The sequence below is a fragment of the Haliotis rubra genome, unplaced genomic scaffold (assembly GCF_003918875.1).
Source record: "Haliotis rubra isolate DU_JTF1 unplaced genomic scaffold, ASM391887v1 Scf4, whole genome shotgun sequence".
Classification (NCBI taxonomy): Eukaryota; Metazoa; Mollusca; class Gastropoda; order Lepetellida; family Haliotidae; genus Haliotis; species Haliotis rubra.
Window position 1 is genome coordinate 2242656 of NW_025767079.1, and position 24029 is coordinate 2266684.

At 39.3% G+C, this 24029-nt stretch overlaps 1 protein-coding gene across 1 annotated transcript; it reads left to right on the top strand.

Moving 5' to 3' along the window:
• Positions 1–20301: 20301 nt before the first annotated feature.
• Positions 20302–22441, top strand: LOC124287253 (neuronal acetylcholine receptor subunit alpha-5-like). Its single transcript, XM_046723749.1, has one exon. It carries the CDS (start codon positions 20654–20656, stop codon positions 21881–21883), a length of 1230 nt encoding a protein of 409 aa, XP_046579705.1. The 5' UTR covers positions 20302–20653; the 3' UTR covers positions 21884–22441.
• The last annotated feature ends 1588 nt before the right edge of the window (positions 22442–24029 follow it).

The following is a 24029-nucleotide window of genomic DNA, read 5'->3' on the forward strand; positions in this document are numbered from 1 at the left end:
GAAACCTAACGGAAATGTAATAGAAACTTAAGTTTCAGTTAGGTTTCCGGACCGTTTCTCTACATTTCCTTCAGGTTTCCGGAAAACGGAAACTTACAAATTACCCAGATTCCTGTAGGGCTCCAGTCCGTTTCCGTTACCCAGTTTCCTGTAGGGCTCCAGTGCGTTTCGACCGCCTCCGTGGTGTAGTGGTTAGAGCGTCCGCCCGGAGAGCGGAAGGTCGCGGGTTCGATCCCCGACCGCGTCATACCAAAAGACGTTAAAATATGGTACTTGTTGGTCTCTGCTGGCGCTCGGCATTAATGGGTACATCAAGGACTGGTCGGCTCGGAGTCAGTATAATGTGTCTGAGTGGGGTATTCATGCTTCACTGCGGCATGGTATCTCAGTGAGCTAGCACTATAAAACCGGCTTAAGTCTGGGCTAGTACAAGCAGCCGCACATACACATACACACCCATGCACGTCGTCATATGAGCGAAATATTCTCAAGCACGACGTTAAACCTAATTTCAACTCACCTCACCTCACCAGTGCGTTTCCGTTACCAAGATTCCTGTATGGTTCCAGTGCGTTTCCGTTACGCAGATTCCTGTAGGGTTCCAGTGCGTTTCCGTTACGCAGATTCCTATGAGGTTCCATTGGGTTCTCTTATCCTCTACTTTCAGATGGTTATATTTATTTACTTAGTTCAATTATGTTTCCCTTTGATTTTCGTTTCTGTTAATCACAATTACCATGTTCCATAAGTTTCAGTAAATCAGAATCTGTATGGCTCCATTTGGTTTCAATTATTAATATTCAGTGATTACCATATGTCCATATTAAATTATGATTATCCAACTATATTAACTGTAGTTGAAATGAGTTTGATATTATATTTGAATGTATTATGTCATATATTTTATTCATAGTAAAAAGATATGGACAAAATCAGTCAGTCAGTCGATTTCTCTTTATTCATCATAAAGATATCATGTCTATGTTTCAATGTTTCAATTATACATTGTCACAAATCACAAAATCCCGTCAGTTGATTTCTCCTTATTCAGAGAGGAATGCACACTAAAAAACACACAAACCACTTGCACACTAACATGTATGTACATTTATATTTATTATTTAATATTAATATTATTATGCTAAGACAGGTTTAAGGGTATTCAAAACCTAAGTGTGTGTGTGTCTGTGTGTCTGTGTGAGAGAGAGCGAGAGCGAGAGAGAGAGCGAGAGCGCGCGAGAGAGAATGGTGTCATCACAGGCCCTGTGGATTTGAAATTTTGTCTACAGATGTAATTACTGTTTTGCAATAATGAAAGTGATGAATTTGAAAGTATGGCCAGCATATTATGTACCCAAATTGATGAGTTGGTGCTTACTCATATCAATTCATGACAATCAATGATTGGAATCAATGAGAGGAATGCATACTAAAACACACACAAACCACTTGCACACTTCCTTCGAGGATTAACCGACAATATTTGATTTTTTAAAAGAATTGTGGACATTATGTAAAAAATTTGCCAGGTGTTTTATCTTTGGTGTCCAATGAAACACTGTCACGTGACATGGGACAGGTTTTTGGGCTGCTGCAGATGAATGGCATACCGTTCCATTATGTGGATACTGATGGACACATTTATCGAACAAGGTAATAGCCCATTAGTTTTGTTATAACGTTAGTTGTTTTTAAGTTTGATATCTGTATTTTGTTTTGATTTTTCTTGTAGCATTCAACAAAATCATTCCACTTCAATTTTTTCGCCGAGAAGTTTTTCTAGGCGAGACAGACAACATGTACTAAGTCACACTTAGGGCAAATGTGTGTGAAATATGATTCCCTAATACTTTAGGTACTCTATAACATATCTAAAAATTACAGTCATTTTATAAATTTATGAGGTTCCAAAGTGCTTATAAATATATTAATGGATTAATAATGATAATGCTATAAATAAAGGGCAAAACGTTCATTGACTTCATTTTCTTTCAATCCTAACAGTATTCACTACTGGCAGATGAAGTTAAACTTAAATATATTTTATGTCTATAAGTCAACTGTATAAGTTGTTGTGGCCTGTATTATGTTCTTTATTGAACATTTACGAAAATATTGTCCTTTTTAGTACAGTTATGTGTAATGTGAATAACCACTCCCAGTTAGTTGTATTAGTATGCATCACTTTGAGAAACATTACAAACGGAAAGCCAATGGGTAACTCAAACCTAATGGAGCTTTACCGGTTCCTCAGTAATTTATAAGTTTAAGGTATCTGTAAGTTTACCTAAGAAAACGTAGAGCAGACAAAGTAGAATCTTAAGTTTCCATATTCTTTCAATTAGGTTTAACTTTTCCTGAAATTAATTTTGTTTCATGTGACAATATCTTTTATTTGAATTCTGGTGTACAGAAACACTGAGATCACTTAACTGAAACCTACATACATGTAATACATAGACAGTTTAACGTAGGTTAATGTAGGTTTCTGGATATATGCTGTATATACTGGTATATATTGAGACAAAGTAATTTCCTCTACGTTCGTTTCATTCATGTTCCCATCAATGATGGTTTCCAGTTGCTTTATGCAATGGAAACTACCAATGATACTTTACTGTAAGTTTCCATTTCTGGAAACTAACTTTGTTGGCTTCCGGCAGTTTCCAGTTGCTGAAACTAACCTTGTTGGTTTCCGGCAGTTTCCAGTCGCCGAAACTAACCTTGTTAGTTTCAGCAAAAGGAAACAGCCGGAAACCAACAATCATAGTTTCCGTGAGCGCAAACCAACATGATTCTCACATTACCCAGTTTCAGGTAGGTTTCCGGAAAACTGGAAACCTTGTTATTTTTGCTGTGAATGTGTGTATATTTAGCAAACAATTCAAAATAGAACTTTTTGAATATGCACATGCGGAATATTACTCAGTAACTGATTGTCAAAGATATAATTATACAGATTTTATTATTTGCCTTTCAGCAGAAAATAAGAAACTATACACGACGAGTTATTCCGCTTCACTAATACATATAAGTTGGGTGGATACAAAATGGAGCTCCAAGTGGTTACTAAAATCGCCAAATACTTTGTGGCTTGAACACAAAGGGATGGGATCACAGGCTACGCGCACGGAATTGTTCATTTTAAACAGCTACATATAACAGATAAGGCGATAAGGAGCGATCCAACTGACACTCGTCACAAACACATGCAAGGCAAGTCAATTGTATTCTTGAAAACGAGCCCCTTGGGAACATATGGTGCAAATCGAAATAGGGAATTTCATTGGACATAATTCTTGTCACTGATATTTCAAATATGGAAAATTCTAAAGTACAGCAATATGTAGGATTGAACACTAAAACGCAATACAATAAATGAACCATAGGAAACAGCTAAGCCTGGAGGTGTGGAAAGTATCATTGTAACAGTAGATGTCCAAAATGTTAGTTTGATGGCAACACGCCTGCCTCGAAGTGAATCTGGTGATTAGCTTACCAACAAAGCACAGAAGAGACCGGTTGAAGATGTAAGGAATAGCAGTAGGAAGGTGACAAAGAACAGGTGATCTATTCTCTGAACTACGAAGGACCATCGCTTCTCGGAGAGAGAAGATGCATCTGTATCCTGTCCTGACATTTGCATGTCCTGTAATGTTTCTTTTCTCAGATGTACATTTTGGTGATTTGGCATGGTGAATGCTGTAGAAAAGTATCCGCTGAGACGCTGACGAACTGTCGAGGTGGGTGAGGCTAAGTGAAGGTGTAGAACAAAGACTGACGCCACAACAGTCAGAGCCTTGAAGGCAAACATGCAGATCAGGTAGATGCCGAAGAAGACGCCGGTACGTGAAACACCATCAGATTAAGAGCAGACAGGACGGACATCGGTACCATCATTGACAAAACGTAATATGGTCGACGGCGAACAAGGACCAACTCAAAGATAAGACATTGATATTTACCTTCATAGATATAGTCTTTTTGAACTGATGTGTCCGTTATTTCCCACTCACCGTTTTCTTCATATGCCCGAAATGTGATTGGTGGATCATAAAAAGTATAGTTCACTTCTGAACTGAATGAAACCCACTGCATCAAACGAAAATTACATCGCTGTTGGTCGAAGGGGAAATAGGAGACGTCCAACTTACAAGAAGTTACGTACCTCTTTGCTGCGTACCACTCAACAGTTCCATTGCTCCAAACAGTCGTTGGAAAGGAATGCTCGCTAAGATGTCCGAATGTATCAATGGAATTATACAACTTTAAATCCGGCAACCACAACATCTCTTCAGGCACAACCACCCGGGAGATATTCTGATGTTTGGTTTCATTCCATCCCAATCCTTTAAGGTTCCACACAAAGTAAAACCAGGCTGTACTGGTCAGTGCCTGTTTGGTTTCATCCAAGTCTTCAAGATGAAGAACATTTAAGTTCACTGATACATTTTGAGCGTCCCCATCGAACACAGGAAACTGCAAGGGGTGATAGATCTTAAAGTAGCCAAGGACCATGTCAACGGGAGTGTTCGGTGTAAAACGTCCTGCAACTACGTGGATAAAGAGCATCATCCACACAGCTGTCTCCATTTTGTCAGCCGGCCGTGAAAACAATCACCAATGTTGCAGGAAGTGCCATATAGTGAATAATTTGCGGATTGACAGTTCCGCTCTCAGAAACAACTGGAAAGAATTAACTAATTATGCGCGTTGAATGTCACATGAATTTTCTCCAGCGGGATGCAAATAAGGCACACACATTCGGGACAAACAAAGTGATGATATAATAGACGTTCCATCAAAAACAGACATTTTATGAGGTGAAACGAAAAGGGCTGTCAGGACTGAATGGCAATAAGATACTATACTGAAAACAATGAACAGCTGAAACTGGAGGGCACTGACATGAGTGAAGAAGTACGTCTATCACAAAGTGGTGAACAATAGCTGACAACAGTGAACAATATAAATAATTAGAAACTTTGAGCAATGGATTCATGCAGTGTACACCAAAGACCTTCTTAAAGTAGTCAAGCACAGTGTCAATGGGGGTGTTCGCTGTAAAACGTCCTGCAACTGTGTGAACAAAGAGCAGCATCCACACTGCCATCGCCATTTTGCCAGCCTTCTGTGATAACAACATCACCAATGTTGCAAGTGTCATTTGGAGCATGCCTAACGTTTTGATTGTTCCGCTGTGAGAAACAACTGAAAATGATAAATAATTTATATGTGTTGAATGTCACATGTATACATTCGGGACAATCAAAGTCCCATCAATAACACACATTTTATGAGGTGAAACGAAATGAGCTGTCAGTAATGAACAGCGATAAAACGCATTAGAGACATGAGAGAGATGCTTCTGTTTAATGCTGAAAACAGTGAACGGCTGAGATCACCAGCGGCTGTAAAGCAAACGTTGAAAGCAGTGAGAACAAATACTATTAGACTGGAGGACACTGACATGAGTTAAGAAGTACGTCTATTACAACGTAGTGAACAACAGCTGACAATAGTAAACAATACATATATAAGAAACTTTGAACAATAGGTCCATGCAGTGTGCATCAACGGCCATTAGAAACTGCAGAACAATGGACGGCATCAGTGAACAATACAAATATTTAGAAATATAAGAACAATGGATTCATGCAGTGTACACCATAGACTATTGAACTCTCTAGAACAATGGATGCCAACAGTGAACAATATTGACAAGAAACTGGAAATCAAAAGCTGACAACATTGAACCACAAAGTCCTTCAGAAACTGGTGATCAGTGACTGCTAGTGGTAATCAAAATCACCTTTAGAAAGTGGAGAAGAATGGCCTACAAAAGCAACAGCTATGTTTAATAGAAATTGGATACCAATGGCATACATCTGTCAACAGTGAAGACAAATCAGAAACCGGAGTTCAGTCACTGGTAGCATTGAACAGCAAAGACCATTAATAACCAAAGAAGAATGATGACTGACATCAGTTTTCTGTAGAAATGCAATCATGTCTGCTAAACAAGTCATCTTTAGAAAGAAAATAATCTAATATAATGTAAGAACACGCGAAACGTGATGACAAGCCAATAACACCGTTCAATGAGTTGACATTTAAAACGAATACTTTCATGACGTCACATACATGCTGCACGAGGTACAGTGGATTGAAATTGTTGAATAGCTTGATCCCATATTCTTATTTGTTTCTTCTTGTTCTTGAACTGCGTTCAATACGCCACCCTCACAGTTTGCACATGATAGGTCGTGTGTGAAACAGCATGTATAATGACATTTCTTCTGTTTTGAACACAATCTGTGTAAAACATGACATTTTTGGTGTAATCTTTGTTTCCTTTTGATTGAGTGTCAATGAAATGCATGTTGAAATCCACCCCATCAGATGAACTCGTCAAGAAGAAAAGCACATGTAATGTGTGTATATTTAGGGAGCAGTTCAAAATAGAACCTTACAAACATGCACATGCGAATATTATTCAGTAACTGATGGCTGTATAATTATACAGATTTTATTATTAAGCTTTTTAAGCAGTAAATCAGAACATATACACTGCGAGTTACTCCGTCTCAACAATACGTAAGTTGGGTGGATTCTAATTGAAGCTCCAAGTGGTTACTACAATTGCCAAATCCTTTATCGTTTGAACTCAAAGAGATGAAATCATAGGCTACGAGCACGGAACTGTCCAATTCCAACAGCAATGTAAAGATAAAGCGATAAGGAGCGATCCAACTGACACTCGTCAAAACACACGTAAGGCAAGTCCATTATATTCTTGAAAAAGCCCCCCATGGGAACACATGGTGCAAATCAAAACAGGGAAATTAATCGGACATCAAGTTTGTCACTGATACATCAAATTAGGGAAATTCAACAGTACAGCAATATACAGGATCGAACTTACTATGAGCCCAAATACCAATACACAATACAGTGAGTGAAACACGGGAAACAGCTAGGTCTGCAGGTGTGGAACATGTCACTGTCCCAGGAAACGTCTATACCTGGAGGTGTGGAAAGTGTCATTGTGGTAGGAAACAGCTAGGCCTGGAGGTGTGGAAAGTGTCACTGTGGTAGAAAACGTCTAAGCCTGGAGGCTTGGAAAGTGTCACTGTGCTAGGAAACAGCTAGGCCTGGAGGTGTGGAAAGTGTCACTGTGCTAAGAAACAGATAAGCCTGGAGGTGTGGAAAGTGTCACTGGGCTAGGAAACAGCTAGGCCTGGCGTGTGGAAAGTGTCACTGTGCTAGGAAACAGCTAAGCCTGGAGGCTTGGAAAGTGTCACTGTGCTAAGAAACAGATAAGCATGGATGTGTGGAAAGTGTCACTGGGCTAGGAAACAGCTAGGCCTGGAGGTGTGGAAAGTGTCACTGGGCTAAGAAACAGCTAGGCCTGGAGGTGTGGAAAGTGTCACTGGGCTAGGAAACAGCTAGGCCTGGGGGTGTGGAAAGTGTCACTGGGCTAGCGAACAGTTAGGCCTGGAGGTGTGGAAAGTGTCACTGTGCCAGGAAACAGATAAGCCTGGGTGTGTGGAAAGTGTCACTGGGCTAGGAAACAGCTAGGCCTGAAGGTGTGGAAAGTGTCACTGGGCTAGGAAACAGCTAGGTCTGTATGTGTGGAAAGTGTCATTGTGCCAGGAGACAGATAAGCCTGGATGGGCAACCACAACACCTCTTCAGGCACAACCACCCGGGAGATATTCTGGTATTTGGTTTCATTCCATCCAATCCTTTAAGGTTCCACACAAAGTAAAACCAGGCTGTACTGGTTAGCGCCTGTTTAGTTTCATCCAAATCGTCAAGATGAAGAACATTTAAGTTCACTGATACATTTAAAATTTCCCCCTCGTACACAGGAAACTGCAATTGTTGACGGTTCTTAAAGTAGTCAAGCACAGTGTCAACGGGAGTGTTCGGTGTGAAACGTCCTGCAACTGTGTGAACAAAGAGCATCATCCACACTGCCGTCGCCATTTTGCCAGCCTTCTGTGATAACAAAATCACCAATGTTGCAAGTGTCATTTGGAGCATGACTGACGTTTTGATAATTCCGCTGTGAGAAACATTGAAAACAGTAACTTAATTCTGCGTGTTGAATGTCACACGCATTTGTGTCTGCAGAATACAAATTATGGATACACATTAAGGACAATCAAAGTGATGAGATAATAGACGTCCCATCAATAACACACATTTTTATGGGTGAAACGAAATGAACAGTCAGCAGTGAATGACAATAAAACACATTAGAGACTGGAGTACAATGCTGAAAAAAGTGAACAGCTGACATCGATAGATCGTTGACAGCAGTGAATAACAAATACTATAAGGAACTGGAGGACACCGACATGTGTGAAGAAATACGTCTATTACAAAGTGGTGAACAATAGCTGAACAGCAAAAACCTTTAGAAACCGAAGAAGAATGATGACTGACAGCAAATTGCTGTAGAAATGCAATAATCTGGACGTTGAGTCACATTCAACCTCACCTACAATACGAATACAGCTCTCAAAAGATCTTACACAAACAAAGATACATGTGATGTCTGCTAATCAAGTCATGTACAGAAAGAAAATGATCTAATCTAAGAGCATGTTAAACGTGATGACAAGCCAATAACACCGTTAAGTGAGCTGATATTTGAAACAAATATGTTCATAAGGTCACATACGTGCTGCATGAGGTACAGTGGACAAAGTAGGTTGATCCCGTATTCTTCTTTGTTTTCTTCTTGTTCTTTTTGTGGGTATGTTCTTGGGAACTGTGATCATCCAAAAGCTATTTACGACGGAAGATGCTTTAAGTCATGCAACAACCTGCATTCACGTTTGAATCTCATGTGTATATTAATCATGGATGTTTGAGATCAGTATCTGTATGTATGAAACGTCCTTGACTGAGAATGATATATCCCGCTAATCCAACAAAACAGATTCCATTGCACCTACAATTGCCATGAAATGAAAATAGTTAGATCATTGCTGATACAAGGTGTTTGCGAAAATTATATGAGTATCGTTTTCACTCAGTAACATCCGTCACTTTCACAGTTTTCACATAATAGGATGTGAATGATGTCTGAAACAGCATGTATAATGTCATTTCCTCTGTGTTGAAAACAAACTTTGTAAAACATGACATTCGTGTAATTTACGTCCCCCTTGATTAAGTGTCAAATGAAATGCATGTCGAAACCTACCTCATCTTATTGGTATTAGTTAATGACTGACTGACTGACTGACTGACTGAGTTTTAGTTTTACGCCGCTTTTAGCAATATTCCAGCAATATCACGGCGGGGGGACACCAGAAATGGGCGTAACACATTGTGCCCATGTGGGGAATCGAACCCGGGCCTTCGGCGTGACGAGCCAACGCTTTAACCACTAGGCTACCCCACCGCCCTGTATTAGTTAATGAACTCGTCCAGATGAAAAGCACGTGTAATGTGTGCTAGCAATTCAAAATAGAATCTTTTAAACATGCCCATGCGTATTATTATTCAGTAACTGATTGTCAAAGATATTATTATACAGATTTTATTATTAAGCCTTTTAAGCACTGTCAAATTGAAATTATCTCCTGGTGGGATCATTACTGTTCCAGAAAAAATTGATACGCAACATACAAACGCAAAATCAGAAAATACACGGCAAGTTAGTCCGGCTCACCAATACATACGTTGAGTGGGTACTAAATAAAGCTCCAAGTGGTTACTAAAATCACCAATTTCTTTGTCGTTAGAGCACAAAGAGATGGAATCACAGGCTACATGCACGGGATTGTTCATTTTAAACAGCTACATATAACAGATAAGGCGTTAAGGAGCGATCCAACTGACACTCGTCACAATCACATGCAAGGCAAGTCCATTGTATTCTTGAAAACGAGCCCCTTGGGAACATATGGAGCAAATCAAATTAGGGAATTTCATTGGACATAATTCTTGTCACTGACACGGCAAATATGGAAAATTCTATAGTACAGCAATATATATGATTGGATACCAATACACAGTACAATGAAAGAACCATAGGAAACAGATAAGCCTGGAGGTGTGGAAAGTATCATTGTAACAGCTGGTGTCCAAAATGTTAGTTTGATGGCAAAATGCCTGCATGTCAGTGAATCTGGTGATTAGCTTACCAACAAAGCACAGAAGAGACCAGTTGAAGATGTAAGGAATAGCAGTAGGAAGGTGACAAAGAACAGGTGATCTATTCTCTGAACTACGAAGGACCATCGCTTCTCGGAGAGTGAAGGAGCATCTATTTCCTTTCCTGACATTTTGACATCCTGTGATGCTGTGTTTGTCAGAAGACCATTTTGCTGATTTGGCATGGTTAATGCTGTAGAAAAGTATCTGCTGAGACGTTGACGAACTGTCGAGGCGGGTGAGGCTGAGTGAAGGTGTAGAACAAAGACTGACGCCACAACAGTCAGAGCCTTGAGGGCAAACATGCAGATCAGGTAGACGCTGAAGAGAGAGCCACGTTATCAGACACGGGTGGTAAGAGGGTGTTGATGTAGGTCAGGTACACGGAGTAAGCCAACAGCACAGACACACACAGGGTCATCTTCTCACCTGAACTCGGCGGTACGTGAAACACCATCAGGTTAAGAGCAGACAGGACGGACATCGGTACCATCATTGACAAAACGTAATATGGACGACGGCGAACAAGGACCAACTCAAAGATAAGACTTTCATATTTACCTTCATATGTATAGTCTTTTTGTACTGATGTGTCCGTTATTTCCCACTCACCGTTTGCTTCATATGACCGAAATGTGATTGGTGGATCATAAAAAGTAAAGTTCACTTCTGAACTAAATGATACCCACTGCGACAAACGAAAATAACATCGCTGTTGGTCGAAGGGGAAATAGGAGACGTCCACCTTACAAGAAGTTACGTGCTTTTTTTGCTGGATACCACTCAACAGTTCCATTGCTCCAAACAGTCGTTGGAAAGGAATCCTCGCTTAGATGACCAAATGTCTCAATGGAATTATACAACTTTAAATCCGGCAACCACAACACCTCTTCAGGCACAACCACCCGGGAGATATTCTGATGTTTGGTTTCATTCCATCCCAATCCTTTAAGGTTCCACGCAAAGTAAAACCAGGCAGTACTCGTCAGTGCCTGTTTGGTTTCATCCAAATCGTCAAGATGAAGAACATTTAAGTTCACTGATACATTTAAAATTTCCCCCTCGTACACAGGAAACTGCAAGGGGTGAAGGTTCTTAAAGTAGTCTAACACAATGTCGACGGGAGTGTTCGGTGTGAAACCTCCTGCAACTGTGGGGATAAAAAGCATCATCCACACAGCCATCGCTACACATTTGTCAGCCTTCAATGACAACAACAACCTCGATGTTGCAAGAACTGCCATTTAGAGCATGACTGACGTTTACATGGTTCCGCTGTGAGAAACAACTGAAAACAATATAATGAATTATGCATGTTGAATGACGAATGCATTTGCAAATTACTCGATACACGTGACCCATATACATTAAACCTAGTTAATAAAATACAGTACCCATACATCCAGCTCTACAACTCTGCAAATGTGTGTTTGATAACTGAGAGGCATTCATGGACGAGAGGCAATCAACATGACAGGCTTTTACTCACAAGGGATACCATTCAGGCATATAAGTTAGAAATACCCCAATAAATGGCACGGTTTGGATTTCGGATCAATAATGGGCACTTTATGAGTGTCAGTGGATAGATCAAGAACTGCAAATGTGGTGAAGTATAAACTGATTTGGACTTAAATTGATTCGTTGTTTAACGATAATGATATAAGTTGTTACAAGCGCTATTACTGTTGAAAACACATATACAGTATGAGTGAACTATTAGTTACCCCTAAAAGCATTGATATCATATAAGCCTTTTTTTGTGTTTAAAAATGTCAATACAAATACATAAATAATCGAATCTGGATCAGACAATCCAGTGATCAACAGCATGAGCATCGATCTGCGCAATTGGGAACCGATGACATGTGTCCACCAAGGAGTTGCTTCAAGCAATATTCCAGCATTATCACACGGGGGACACCAGAATTGAGCATCACACATTGTACCCGTGTGGGCATTCGAACCCTAGTCTTCGGGGTTAAGCTACACGTTTTCCAAATAAATACCTTCACTACCTTACCCTCACCTGCAGTTGTGATTATTTTTTTTTATAAAACGGTCGTCTTGATATTGGGTCTTATTACATTCCACCATAGAAAACATCAGTTGATTCAATCGGAATCTTTGTTGTTAGTAATCACAAATGTCACCACTAGGCACTGAAAAAGGGTTGATCCTAAATGAAAATTATATAATCTTCACACATTTAATGTAGATAATATTAAACCTAATATCTTTATTAATGATAAAAGTTTATTAGTTTTTAATATCAAATATCCGGATTATTTTAAATAAAGAAAAAGAAAGACTTTATGAAAGCCAACAGATGTCCTTTTGTCCCTGGTGTCTTGAGTCTTGTCAGGATTTCAGTAAGTACATATGTAGTTTCTATTGGAAACCTTTACATAATGGAACATAAGACGTATCAGCATGACGGCGAACATTTTATACACTAAGAACTGTACTGTACTTTTGCAATGAGAGGTTTTCAACATTTACATAAAACTTCTCGTGGTGACCTCGATGGAACAGCATGGGTTTTTCTTACCGTATGATCCTTTGACTCATAAATAACGACAAAATCATTGGAATCGATTGGATTGATTTTATGATGATAGATGCTCATTTTAAAAAAACAATCATACAAAATCATACAAAACCATGTCTGTTCAAGTATGGCCCTGGAATGTTGAATATATTGGTGAATGTGAACATTCAAAGTGTCCATTTGCGTGTCTTACACGATTCGGTTTACTCCCATAACTACATCCCATTTGAACTACATCCCAAATGAACTACAGGGATTAATTAGTAATTAATTATCTGAGTAGAGGCACCCCCATGGCATTTAATGAGCACAGCCCATCAGCTCTCCCAGAAGAATCTAATAACCAGAAAGTAAAGGACAAGAGAGAAAGTCATGCTGTAGTTAGTGAATGTTCTTGTATTCAAATGATAGAAGAAAAAAAACAAGCCAAGCTTAGTATATTGGAGTAAAGGTAAAGGTATATTGAAGTAAAGGTGAAATATAAACTTTTTAACTTAAAATAGTATTTTTATAGACTGCAATCCAGTACCTCGATGCAGTTGGCTACTTATTTAAGCTGGGCTAAACTAGTTCTACATGGATCAGATTGAACACTGAGGATGAAAGTGTCACTAAATTATCACACTAAGTATATAAGCCTATCAGGGGCGGTGGGGTAGCCTAGTGGTTAAAGCGTTGGCTCGTCACGCCGAAGACCCGGGTTCGATTTCCCACACGGGTACAATGCGTGAAGGCCATTTCTAGTGTCCCTCGCCGTGATGTTGCTGGAATATTGCTAAAAGCGGCGTAAAACCAAACTCACTCAGTCAGTATAAGCCTATCTATAGATGAACTATCTATACATCTATATATAAAACTCCAGACTTCATCTGCACAAAATCTTTCGCCGTTCAACGGCTACTTCATGTGTACAATGAAAACGAAGTGTCGTCATAGGCGACGCAAAACGGTAGTAGCTATGTCGTCATCATGCGCATGTCGTTACAGTCAGTGACAATAAGTAATATGTAATAGAAATATAAGACATATCTTCTTAGGTAGTTGAAAATGGTGTTCATAAAGCAGTAAATGTCCCAAGAGAGACACTTATGAAAACAAAAGAAACAAATACAGAGATGGACATAATTTCATTTGTTTGTACCTACAATCCTAATAACTGTACAATTATGCCCATTATAAAAGCAAATCTTCCAATTTTGTATAAAAGTGATACTATGAAAAAAGGTTTATCAGTCAGTGTAACAAAATGTCAAACACCTCGATGTGGAACTTGTTCAATCATAACTGAAGACTGCAAATTTACATTTTGTGAAGGCAAACTATTTACTATCAAAACCAACATGAACTGCCGCAGCAAAAATGTTATATATGTTTTATTTGTTTTCTGTTGGGCAGATCCATTAAGCAGACGCAGGGGACAGCATGTAGTTAATCTGTGCACTGGACCATAACATGTGTTGTTTTAAGCTGTAGTTCTTATGGGGTGTAGTTCTTATGGGAGGACACCCACGATTCAAGGTCAGTTTCGAGTGAAACCTCCATGTGAATGTATGACAGCCAGCACTCTCCTCCCCATACCCCCTTGTCAGCCTCCTGATCCTCTGAAGGGGCAGTCTACGCCATTCCTCGTGTAAATCAGCTTCCAACTGGGCCTAGTTCTGTACAGGAGGATCCCTGTGTTGCACACAACGGCCAATCATGTCCAAAGGGTTAAGATCGGGGCTCATTCAATCGTGAGATATGTCAGGGGTTCTTTGTGTATATTTTCTTTGTGTATATTTTCCTGTTTCATAAAACTGTGTACAATTTAATACAACAGGAGCCTGCTTGAGAACCTGAAATAAACAATTCTGATTACTGAAGTCTGTAATAAACATATACCGTTAAACGACATGCATCTGACAAAAGTTTCTTTGAAGGCCTGAAAATAATGGGTGGACAGGACATGCATACTGTGACTGGATATTCTTTTGCAATATATATTCACCTTCCCACCCTGATGTACCCATACACACTTTGGTCTTCTGATGAGATAGGACAATCTATTTAAGAAGATGGCTTCTCTCTCTTGGGACAGATCAGGGTGATAAAGAATTCGAAGTCCATTATGCTTTCCACAGCTAAAAACAACACGCAAAAGCACTTCATGTGTCATGGCGGCGTTTGGATGGGGATGTTTTTGAAGTGAGCACCAGGGCTGTGTTAACCTCTGTTAACCTATGTTCGCAGTGTTTTGGTGACAGGTCACGTCTCAGAAATATTCTGATAACGTTTGGAATGCATTGGTCACATCTAATTATCAACAATATATTTTCTTTTCCCGGCAGTTTAGTACCTAATGTGCTCAGGCAACGGGAGCAAGCCATTCAACGAAGAAATTGATGTTTAACTTCACCACAATTGGTTGACTACTGCTCTGTTGTAGTTTGCGGACGGACAGTAATTGTTTCAGGACACCAATTGTCGCTTGCAACGCCCTGTTTTAATGAGTAAGTGAGTATGTGAGTGAGTATTTACACCGCTTTAAGCAATATTCCAGCAATATCACGGCGGTGAAAACCATAAATGGGCTTCACACATTGTACGCATGTGGGGAATCGAACCCGGGTCTTCAGCGTGACTCGCGAACGCTGTAGCCATAAGCCTGTTTTAATGACGTGTCAGACGAGTTATACGTCAATTAACACAGGGTTGTCTCAAAGACAAGATATCGTTTGCCAGTATTCATATCCCGAAGGTTGTTACAAGATTCGGACCAATTATTCAGCAATTTTTGGTTATTATGTTTTTTCTTCTTCAAATGTTAAAATGTCAAAAAATCATTTCCTCCAATACATAGTATTGTGTTTCAACACTTTGTGATCCATAGAGATAAAGTAACTATACTTTCTTTACATCTATTTTGGTATACGTCTCTACAAAATATGAAAGACACTTAATACCTAATACACGACTGACAAGGAACACAAGCCGCTGAAAGAGTTTTTAAAAGTGTCTTTTCATGTTTTTTTGCTTGGGTGGGTGATGGTCATTTTGAGGGGGGGGGGGGCACCATTTTAATACGGGGAGGTAGGGGTCAGCAGTTTTGGACATAAATTGAACATTTATTTTAAAAACTATGCTTAAAAATTATGGGAAGGGGAGGGTGGTCATTGATTTCGTACACGACATACAGGGGGCACTTACTTTGTACATGCTTCGCCATAAATATCATGATGACCTCCTAGCCATAAATTATGAACGGTCCATAAGGATAACAATGTCATTGAACATTCATCCTGTAATTACGAGTTTCCTTTGCAGCTCAGTTGCGTGTGGTGTCGCTTTGAAGTCAATTCTTCTGAGATGGAAGGTGTTGTTGAAAAGATGGACGACCCAACAGATAAAATAGAGTGTCTCCTGCACAAAATACATCCTTGTGAGTTCTATATATTTAGCAAACATTTTAGGCTGATACTTTTAATTAAGAAGTAAGTTTTGTCCATATAGCTACAAATATATGGTATCCACACAAATGTCCAGTCCCACGTCGGCGGAGTGTAAATAATCGAGTCCTGAACTGACGATCCATTGGCTAACATCATGAGCATCAATCCATACAAATGGGTTACGATGACATTGCATCAATCAAGTCATCAGAATAAATCTGACAGAATCTACGAGTAAGGACCTGGAAATAGGTGTCGAGTGATGCATGGCCATTTTGAGCCTGAGGGGGTCGGTAGAGTAGCCTTGTGGTTGAAGCGTTCGCCCGTCACCCCGAACACCCGGGTTTGATTCCCCACATGGGCACAATGTGTGAAGCCCATTTCTGGTGTCCCCGCCGTGATATTGCTGGAATTTTGCTAAAAAGTGGCATAAAACTAAACTCTCACTCACTTTGAGCATCAGCAGTATTCCAACACAAAATCCATTGAAGGAGTATGGATTTGCATCACTTTTGTTAGCTATTGTAACAATATCACGGCGGACCTTGGAGAAGAAAGGTGACGCTGCACATAAACATACTAACACAACAGTGTTCTATCAAACTGCGAAAACGCAAATAATTCCAACCATAATACTGATCTCGTGATGTTTGTAACGAGACAAATAGCAGGCTGAAGTAAACCCACCCGCTTGTGTTCAGCGTCACCATTTGTCGCGTCGTTTAAAGGATAAGGGTCGCGGGGTAGCCTAATTTTTAAAGCGTAGGCTCGTTACGCCGAAGACCCGGGTTCAATTCCCATAAAGTGTTAAGCCCATTTCTAGTGCCCCTTCCGTGATAGTCCTGTAATATTGCTAAAAGCGGCGTAAAACCATATTCACTCACTCATTTTAATCGATAACATGTAAGTCAGTGTCACCAAGGTAAAAGCTAAATGTACCGGATCAATGAATACATTACTACTTTGAAATGCACCAAGTGCACAACAAACATTGGAGACCCAGCGTAAATGGTTCATAATTAAACGATGGCTCTTGTATTTGTTGTGCACTCACGTTCAAAGACAAAGGGGATGCAGGCAAGAACCTTTAAATGGAGTTATGGTTTTAGCGGGGGTGCAATACCTAAAGACAAGGAGAGGGTTTGTCAGACCATTTTTGACATGACTGACTTCCCCTAATTTACTTATACCCGGCTGTCTTTAATTCCCTTTGTAATCCTAAAGGCCTTCATGCAAAGTTTCGTTCTCTCAATATGATATACCTTTTTCATGCAGGCTTCAAACGAAATGAAAAAAACTTCGCAGTTTATTTTTACCCTCAAAATTCTGTTTGTATGTTTGTTTCTTTGTATTTTTGATGTTTATGAATCCCTGGCTTATTAACACAAACACAACTGTCAGCCTGTAATTCTGTACAGTCTTCAATGTCTGGTTTACAGCGATATTTAACACGGGTGACCTGAGGTTTCCTGTGTTTTATCTAGTGATGTTTACTCAATCAATTCATTGAGGTTCATATTGCGAAGATGCCATCCGCCAAAGTATATGGTCTTTCAACCAACCACACATCATTTTGTATATTGTTTTAGAACCCCGTTAGAGGTATTGTGATCAGTCTGCTGGTAATGCTGTGTTTTACTTTGTTCTGTCAAAATGGAACAGTCAATCATGTGGTTGCTTATGTTTCCTTCAGTCATGTGCAATGTTACCTTCCTGTATGTCTCATTTATGATATATGGCTATGTATTATCTGAGTTGTCACTTTGCGAAGTGAGAATAGCGCCAGACACAAGTCAAACCAGTCGAAATTATGGTCCATAATGAGCAAATTTATTATGCGAGTGAAATGCCAATCTCTTTTTCCAAATACATTCTGATTTGAACAGCTGAATAATTTATTACTTCCGATCAAAACGATAGTGACACTTTTGAACATTAGATGTTGTGACACTTGTTCATGCATGAACCTTTGTCATGAAAGAAAGAAAAAAAGATTATTTTAGATATTGAATAGGGGTGGGTATTGCAGAGAATTTTCATATTGCGATATATTGCGATGCGGAAGCATATATTGCGATATTTATTGCAATATATTGCAAGGATTATTCTTTTAACAAAAACTACTTATAATCGAGTTAATGCTTGATTATAAAGCAAAAAACACAACAAAATCACTATGATTGATTAACCTTTTATAAAAAAATTTAATCATGACAAAATAAAAATGTAAGTAACATTTGGCACTAATGAAACGCGGAAAAGAACTATTAAAAAAACGGAAATATCCGAAGATTTCCGAGTGTTACGAAGTTTTCCGAATGCATGTCAAAATACCGGTTTTCGATCAGCGTATCGCAATACGTATCGTTTTCATGTCTGAACCGGTAAATACCGGTAAACCGGTTATATTGCGCAGCCCTAATATTGAATACTGCCAAACACTGTTCCAACTATTGGACAAATTGCTGAATGCCACTGTCTATCTTGTGGCAGATCAGAAAAAACTCTACAACACAACATTAAACAACAGGGTGGATGAGTGAGTGAGTCAGTTTAGTTTTACGCCACACTCAGCAATATTTCTGCTATATGAAGGCGGTCTGTAAATAATCGAGTCTGGACAAGACAAGTCCGTGATCAACAGCATGTGCATCGACCTACGCCAGTGGGATACGGTGGCATGTGTCAAACAAGTCAGTGAGCCTGACCACCCGATCCCGTGAGTTGCCTCCTACGACAAGCATGGTTTGCTGAAGACCAATTCTAACACGGACCTTCAGGGATTCACAGGATGGATGAACACCGGCAGTGAGAGAACAGTTGTTTTCAGGTTTCAGGAGTTCTGACTGGACGAGATGAAGGACGTCGAGTACAGATGACACGAAAGCAATCAAAGTTCTGTTTGGAAATTATTGGGATCTTATCGCTTCTAAAGCCTGCTTCTCAAGGATAACCTTTAGTCACAACAATATATTCAAATCTTCAAGTGATTTTGAGGTGAGTTGAGGTGAAATGGGGTTTAACGTCGTGCTTGAGAATATTTCGCTCAAATGACGACGTGCATGCGTGTGTATGTGTATGTTCGGCTGCTTGTACTAGCCCAGACTGAAGCTAGTTTTATAGTGCTAGCCCACTGAGATACCATGCCGCAGAGAAGCATGAATACCCCACTCAGACACATTATACTGACTCCGAGCCGACCAGTCCTTGTTGTACCCATTAATGCCGAGCGCCAGGCAGGCACCAACAAGTACCATATTTTAACATCTTTTGGTATGACGCGGTCCGGGCTCGAACCCGCGACCTTCCGCTCTCCGGGAGGACGCTTTAACCGCTACACCACGGAGGTGGTCTCAAGTGGTTTTGAGGTCAAAACGTCAATTCCTGCTTAGTCTGAACTCAAGACACTAACTGTCAAGGAAAGAAGAGGGTAAGTGTAGGCTGGCACACATTTGAAAGCAACACAGATAGATATAAGTGGGATTTACACATTGAATCGGTTTCCCATACTCAATTACAATGTTGTGGAGAAAGCAAATGGTCTCCCATTCTTCATCCCAACATCAAGACATTCCTAGGTGCAATGTTGCAAACAAGATATATTTTATACCCGTTTTTTTAAACATAATCCAATAACAAGTACAGAAGCAGCTGGCAAATTGCATTTATCATTGTGGTTGATATGCGTGGATAAAGTGAAGAAACTGTATAGTTTTTTATTTGCCGAGATGGGAGCTCCAATTTTACAGTTTTGACATGTTAGGGACTAGCAGTTTTTACCAATTTTATGTATGTAACAAACCAATATATTACTTGCAGTTTGATAACATGCACGTGTGTGTGTGCACTTGTGTGCGCTAGCTCGCGTCTGTATGTATCTGTGTATGTATTAGTTCAGACTTCTACCAGTAGTACTCTTACTCTACACCACCTGATAATGTCTACAAAGTGTCAAAGCCAACATATTGACAGTCCAATATCTTGTTAGGGATGGATTTCATCTCAGCTGTTCAAAAACATGTCACTCGCTGCCATGACAACCACGCCCACTGATGTGTAGCATTGTTGATAACACTTATTTCGAATGTGTTTAGTTGCTTGACAAACAAAACTGTCCTCCCACAGATATGGTTGACCAAACGTGAAATTGTCATCCTGTCTTGGCTGGTAATATTTACTCAGTCGATCCATGCAGGGCATTAGTGGCACGATAGCATCCATCATAGTGAATTTGATGAAGATAAAGGTTATTCGGCAGAGAGTCAAACAGAGCTTCCAGTGATTTTTCAGTTCACATTGATTGAAAGTAAACACTGTTGACAAACGAGCTATGATACATTCATACAATTGTCACAGCTACGTTTCCAATAGACCTAACGATAGTTTGTTCCTGACGACTGTCCAGATTGGGCATTCTTTTGCGCTTACGTTCTACATGTCCTCAGAAGCAATATGTGATCAGTCTGTTGGTTGACACTGTTGTGTCTACGGCGCCAAAATGGAAAACGTATTGCTGTGGTTACTAATGTTTCCTACAGTTATGTGCAATGTTACCTTTCTTTCTCCAAGAGATCTAGTGTCAGAATATTTATCTCAACATAATCCCTTGGATTATCCGGTGCCTATTTCCAAGTCCATTCTGGAAGTTTCTGTCAACTTTAATCTGCTACATATCGAAGGTCTGGATGAGTCAAATCAATTGTTGACCACCACTGGATGGTTCGTTTTGACGTGGACTCTTGAAGGATTGTCATGGGATGAAACTAAATATCAGAATATCTCAAAGGTTCCGGTCATGCCAAAAGACATGTGGTTGCCAGATTTAGTGATGTTCAATGCGAATGACAACTATGGCCGTCTTGGAGGCGAACATCTCCCAACCTCTATCGGCAACGATGGAACTGTGGTGTGGTACGCCGTAAATCGCCGCTCAACTTCCTGTACTGTGGATGTCACAAGCTTCCCGTTCGACAAACAACGCTGTTCGTTTCAGTTGGTACAGTGGATTACTGACACTTCAGAGGTTAACTACACGTTTCATAATGTACCCATATCCTTTATCTCACATAAAGAAAATGGTGAGTGGGAGGTCTTGGGCTCGTTTGTAGAGAAATATTACTTGAATGAGGGTATGTATCAGACGCTGGTGTTGGGACTTATCCTTGGTCGACGTCGAACTTACTACATACTTACTGCCGTTTTGCCTGTTTGCATCCTATCCTGTCTCAATCTAATGGTGTTTCATGTGCCCCCGGAGTCAGGAGAGAAGATGAGCCTGTGTGTGTCTGTGTTGTTGGCCTATGCAGTGTACCTGACATCCATCAACTCAGTCTTACCCTCTGTGTCCGACCACGTGGCTCTTTTCAGCGTTTACCTCCACTGCATGTTTGTCTTCAAGGCTCTGACTGTTGTGGCGTCAGTCTTTGTCTTACACCTTCATTCAGCACTGCCCAAGTCGACAGTAAGAGAGTTGTTGACAAAATATTTCTCCGGCAGGCTAAAGAAGGTCACATCTGAAACCAGTTTGTCTGATGATCCTCATGAAGATACAAGAGAAAACGACGTGAAACCTCGAAACAATGTCCGTCACATCAAACACCTCCTGCATGAGGAACACTGGGCTGAAATTGTGAAGAAAGTGGACTTTATATTCTTTTGTGTTTTCTTACTGTTGTTCGTTTTGTCGACAAGTGGATTTTTCTGCGCGATTGTGTTCAGGCATCAGTAAATTAGAATATGTTGTTACTTCAATCATAGTGTTATAATACGTGTTTTCTGCTTTTTAACGGAAGTTCATGATGTGTTTTCTGAATTGCATTTTCAAAGACCAACTACCCAAATATAGTGTTCTGTACTTACAGTACTTTAGAATAGATTCAAACATACTGTTCAGCCTCTGTACTGATCTTAATATGTGATCACTGAACTTTATATTCTTTTGTATTTTCTTACTGTTGTTCGTTTTGTCGACAAGTGGATTTTTCTGCGCGATTGTGTTCAGGCATCAGTAATTTAGAATAGATTCAAACATATTGTTCAGCCTCTGTACTAATCATGATATCTGAAAAGTTGCATCACAAATAACACTAATAATCGATATAGGTGTAGGCTATTTTAGTCAGTTTTGGGGCGCTTGCTTCATGTTTCTGTTTTGTGCTTTCTTTGATTTTATTAAAGGTTTTGATACTGTTTGGAGAAGCGGCCTTTGGTATAAATTATTTCAGAGTAATATGGATGGAAAATGTTTCTGTATCATAAAGAATTATATAATATAATATGTATGAGCATATAAAATCTAGAGTTGTACATGATACTGTAGTAATCTCCCTTCCTTTTTGCTTTGTATATAAATGATCTTGAGTGTTTGTTTTCTTTATGAACATGATGCAACTGGCCTCGGACATGTAAATAAGCTTATTAAGGACCAGCTTGGTATTTTTATGAAATTGTTGATATTACTTTACGCTGACGATAATGTCATTTTAGCTAACAACAAGTGATGGATTGCAAAAATCTTTGAATGTGTTTGACCAATATTGTAAAGAATGGAAAATTAGTTTGAATTTAGAAAAAACAAAGGTTGTTATATTTTCAAAAGGATACTGTAAGAAGAAATACACTTTTACGTGAAATGGTACAACTATTGACATCTCAAATGAATATCTGTATCTTTGTGTACTTTTCACTGGTAATGGTCGGTTCGTTAACGCAATCAAACACCTTTCTGTACACGCTAATAAGGCAATGTTGTTATATTTAAAGCATTCGTAAACTTGATATTCCGATAGACTGCCAATTGAAATTGTTGGATAATCATGTTAAATCAATCCTTCTCTATGGCGCCGAAGTGTGGGGGTTTGAAAATGTTACCATAATCGAACGTGTCCATCTTAAATTTTGCGAATATATTTTAAAAAATGTGAAACAATCAACTCCAGATGTTATGATTTGCGGCGAATTAGGTAGATACCCCATCTGTATAACCGTAAAAGTTAGAACTATATCCAACTGGGCTAAAATGTTATGTTGTAATGGCAAATTAAATACCATTTTTTATAATGTCATGTACAATTTATATTCTTCAAATGCTGATTTTTATTTTCCATCATTATCAAGTGTCAAACGTACCCTCCAGGATACTGGATTGTCTTATATTTGGCCAATCTGTACCTAGCATTGTTTGGCTTAAAAATAATGTACAGTTCATTCTAACTGATCAGTTTAAGCAGTTATCGTGGCGCTCTGCTGTCGACTCATCGAAGGGTTATTACTAAATAATGTATAAGCATTCACTATTTTTAGAACCTTATTTGTTACAATTACCTTATTACTATAGACGCTGGTTAATTAAATTTAGAACTTCAAACCACAGGTTGCCCATTGAAACAGGACGTTGGTACGGCATCGAACGATGTAATAGAACCTGCCAACTTTGTACATCATCTGTCTGTGATGAACTTCACTTTCTATTATACTGTCCAGCACTCAATGCCCTCAGACATCAATTTCTTCCCCAATATTTCTGTAAACATCCTACTATTGAAACATTTGTTTATCTAATTAAATGTGATTATTCACCACTTAACTCTAAAATTGCCAAATTTATCAAAACTGGACAATGTTTTAATATGTTCAAATTGCTGTACGTTCTCTGTGTCACTATATGTGATTTTTTAGAATAAAATTTCTGTTCTGTTCTGTTCTGTTCTGTCACAATGCTAAGTCGTTAATTATTTGTGTAATGTGTAATCTGTATCAGCTGATGTAGGACTGTGTGCATAGCTGTGTGCATAGTGTGTGTTGTGACAAGTAAACCTACAGACTGAATTAAACGACAAACTTGTCTATTAGAGGGAGTGAGTGAGATGCAACAG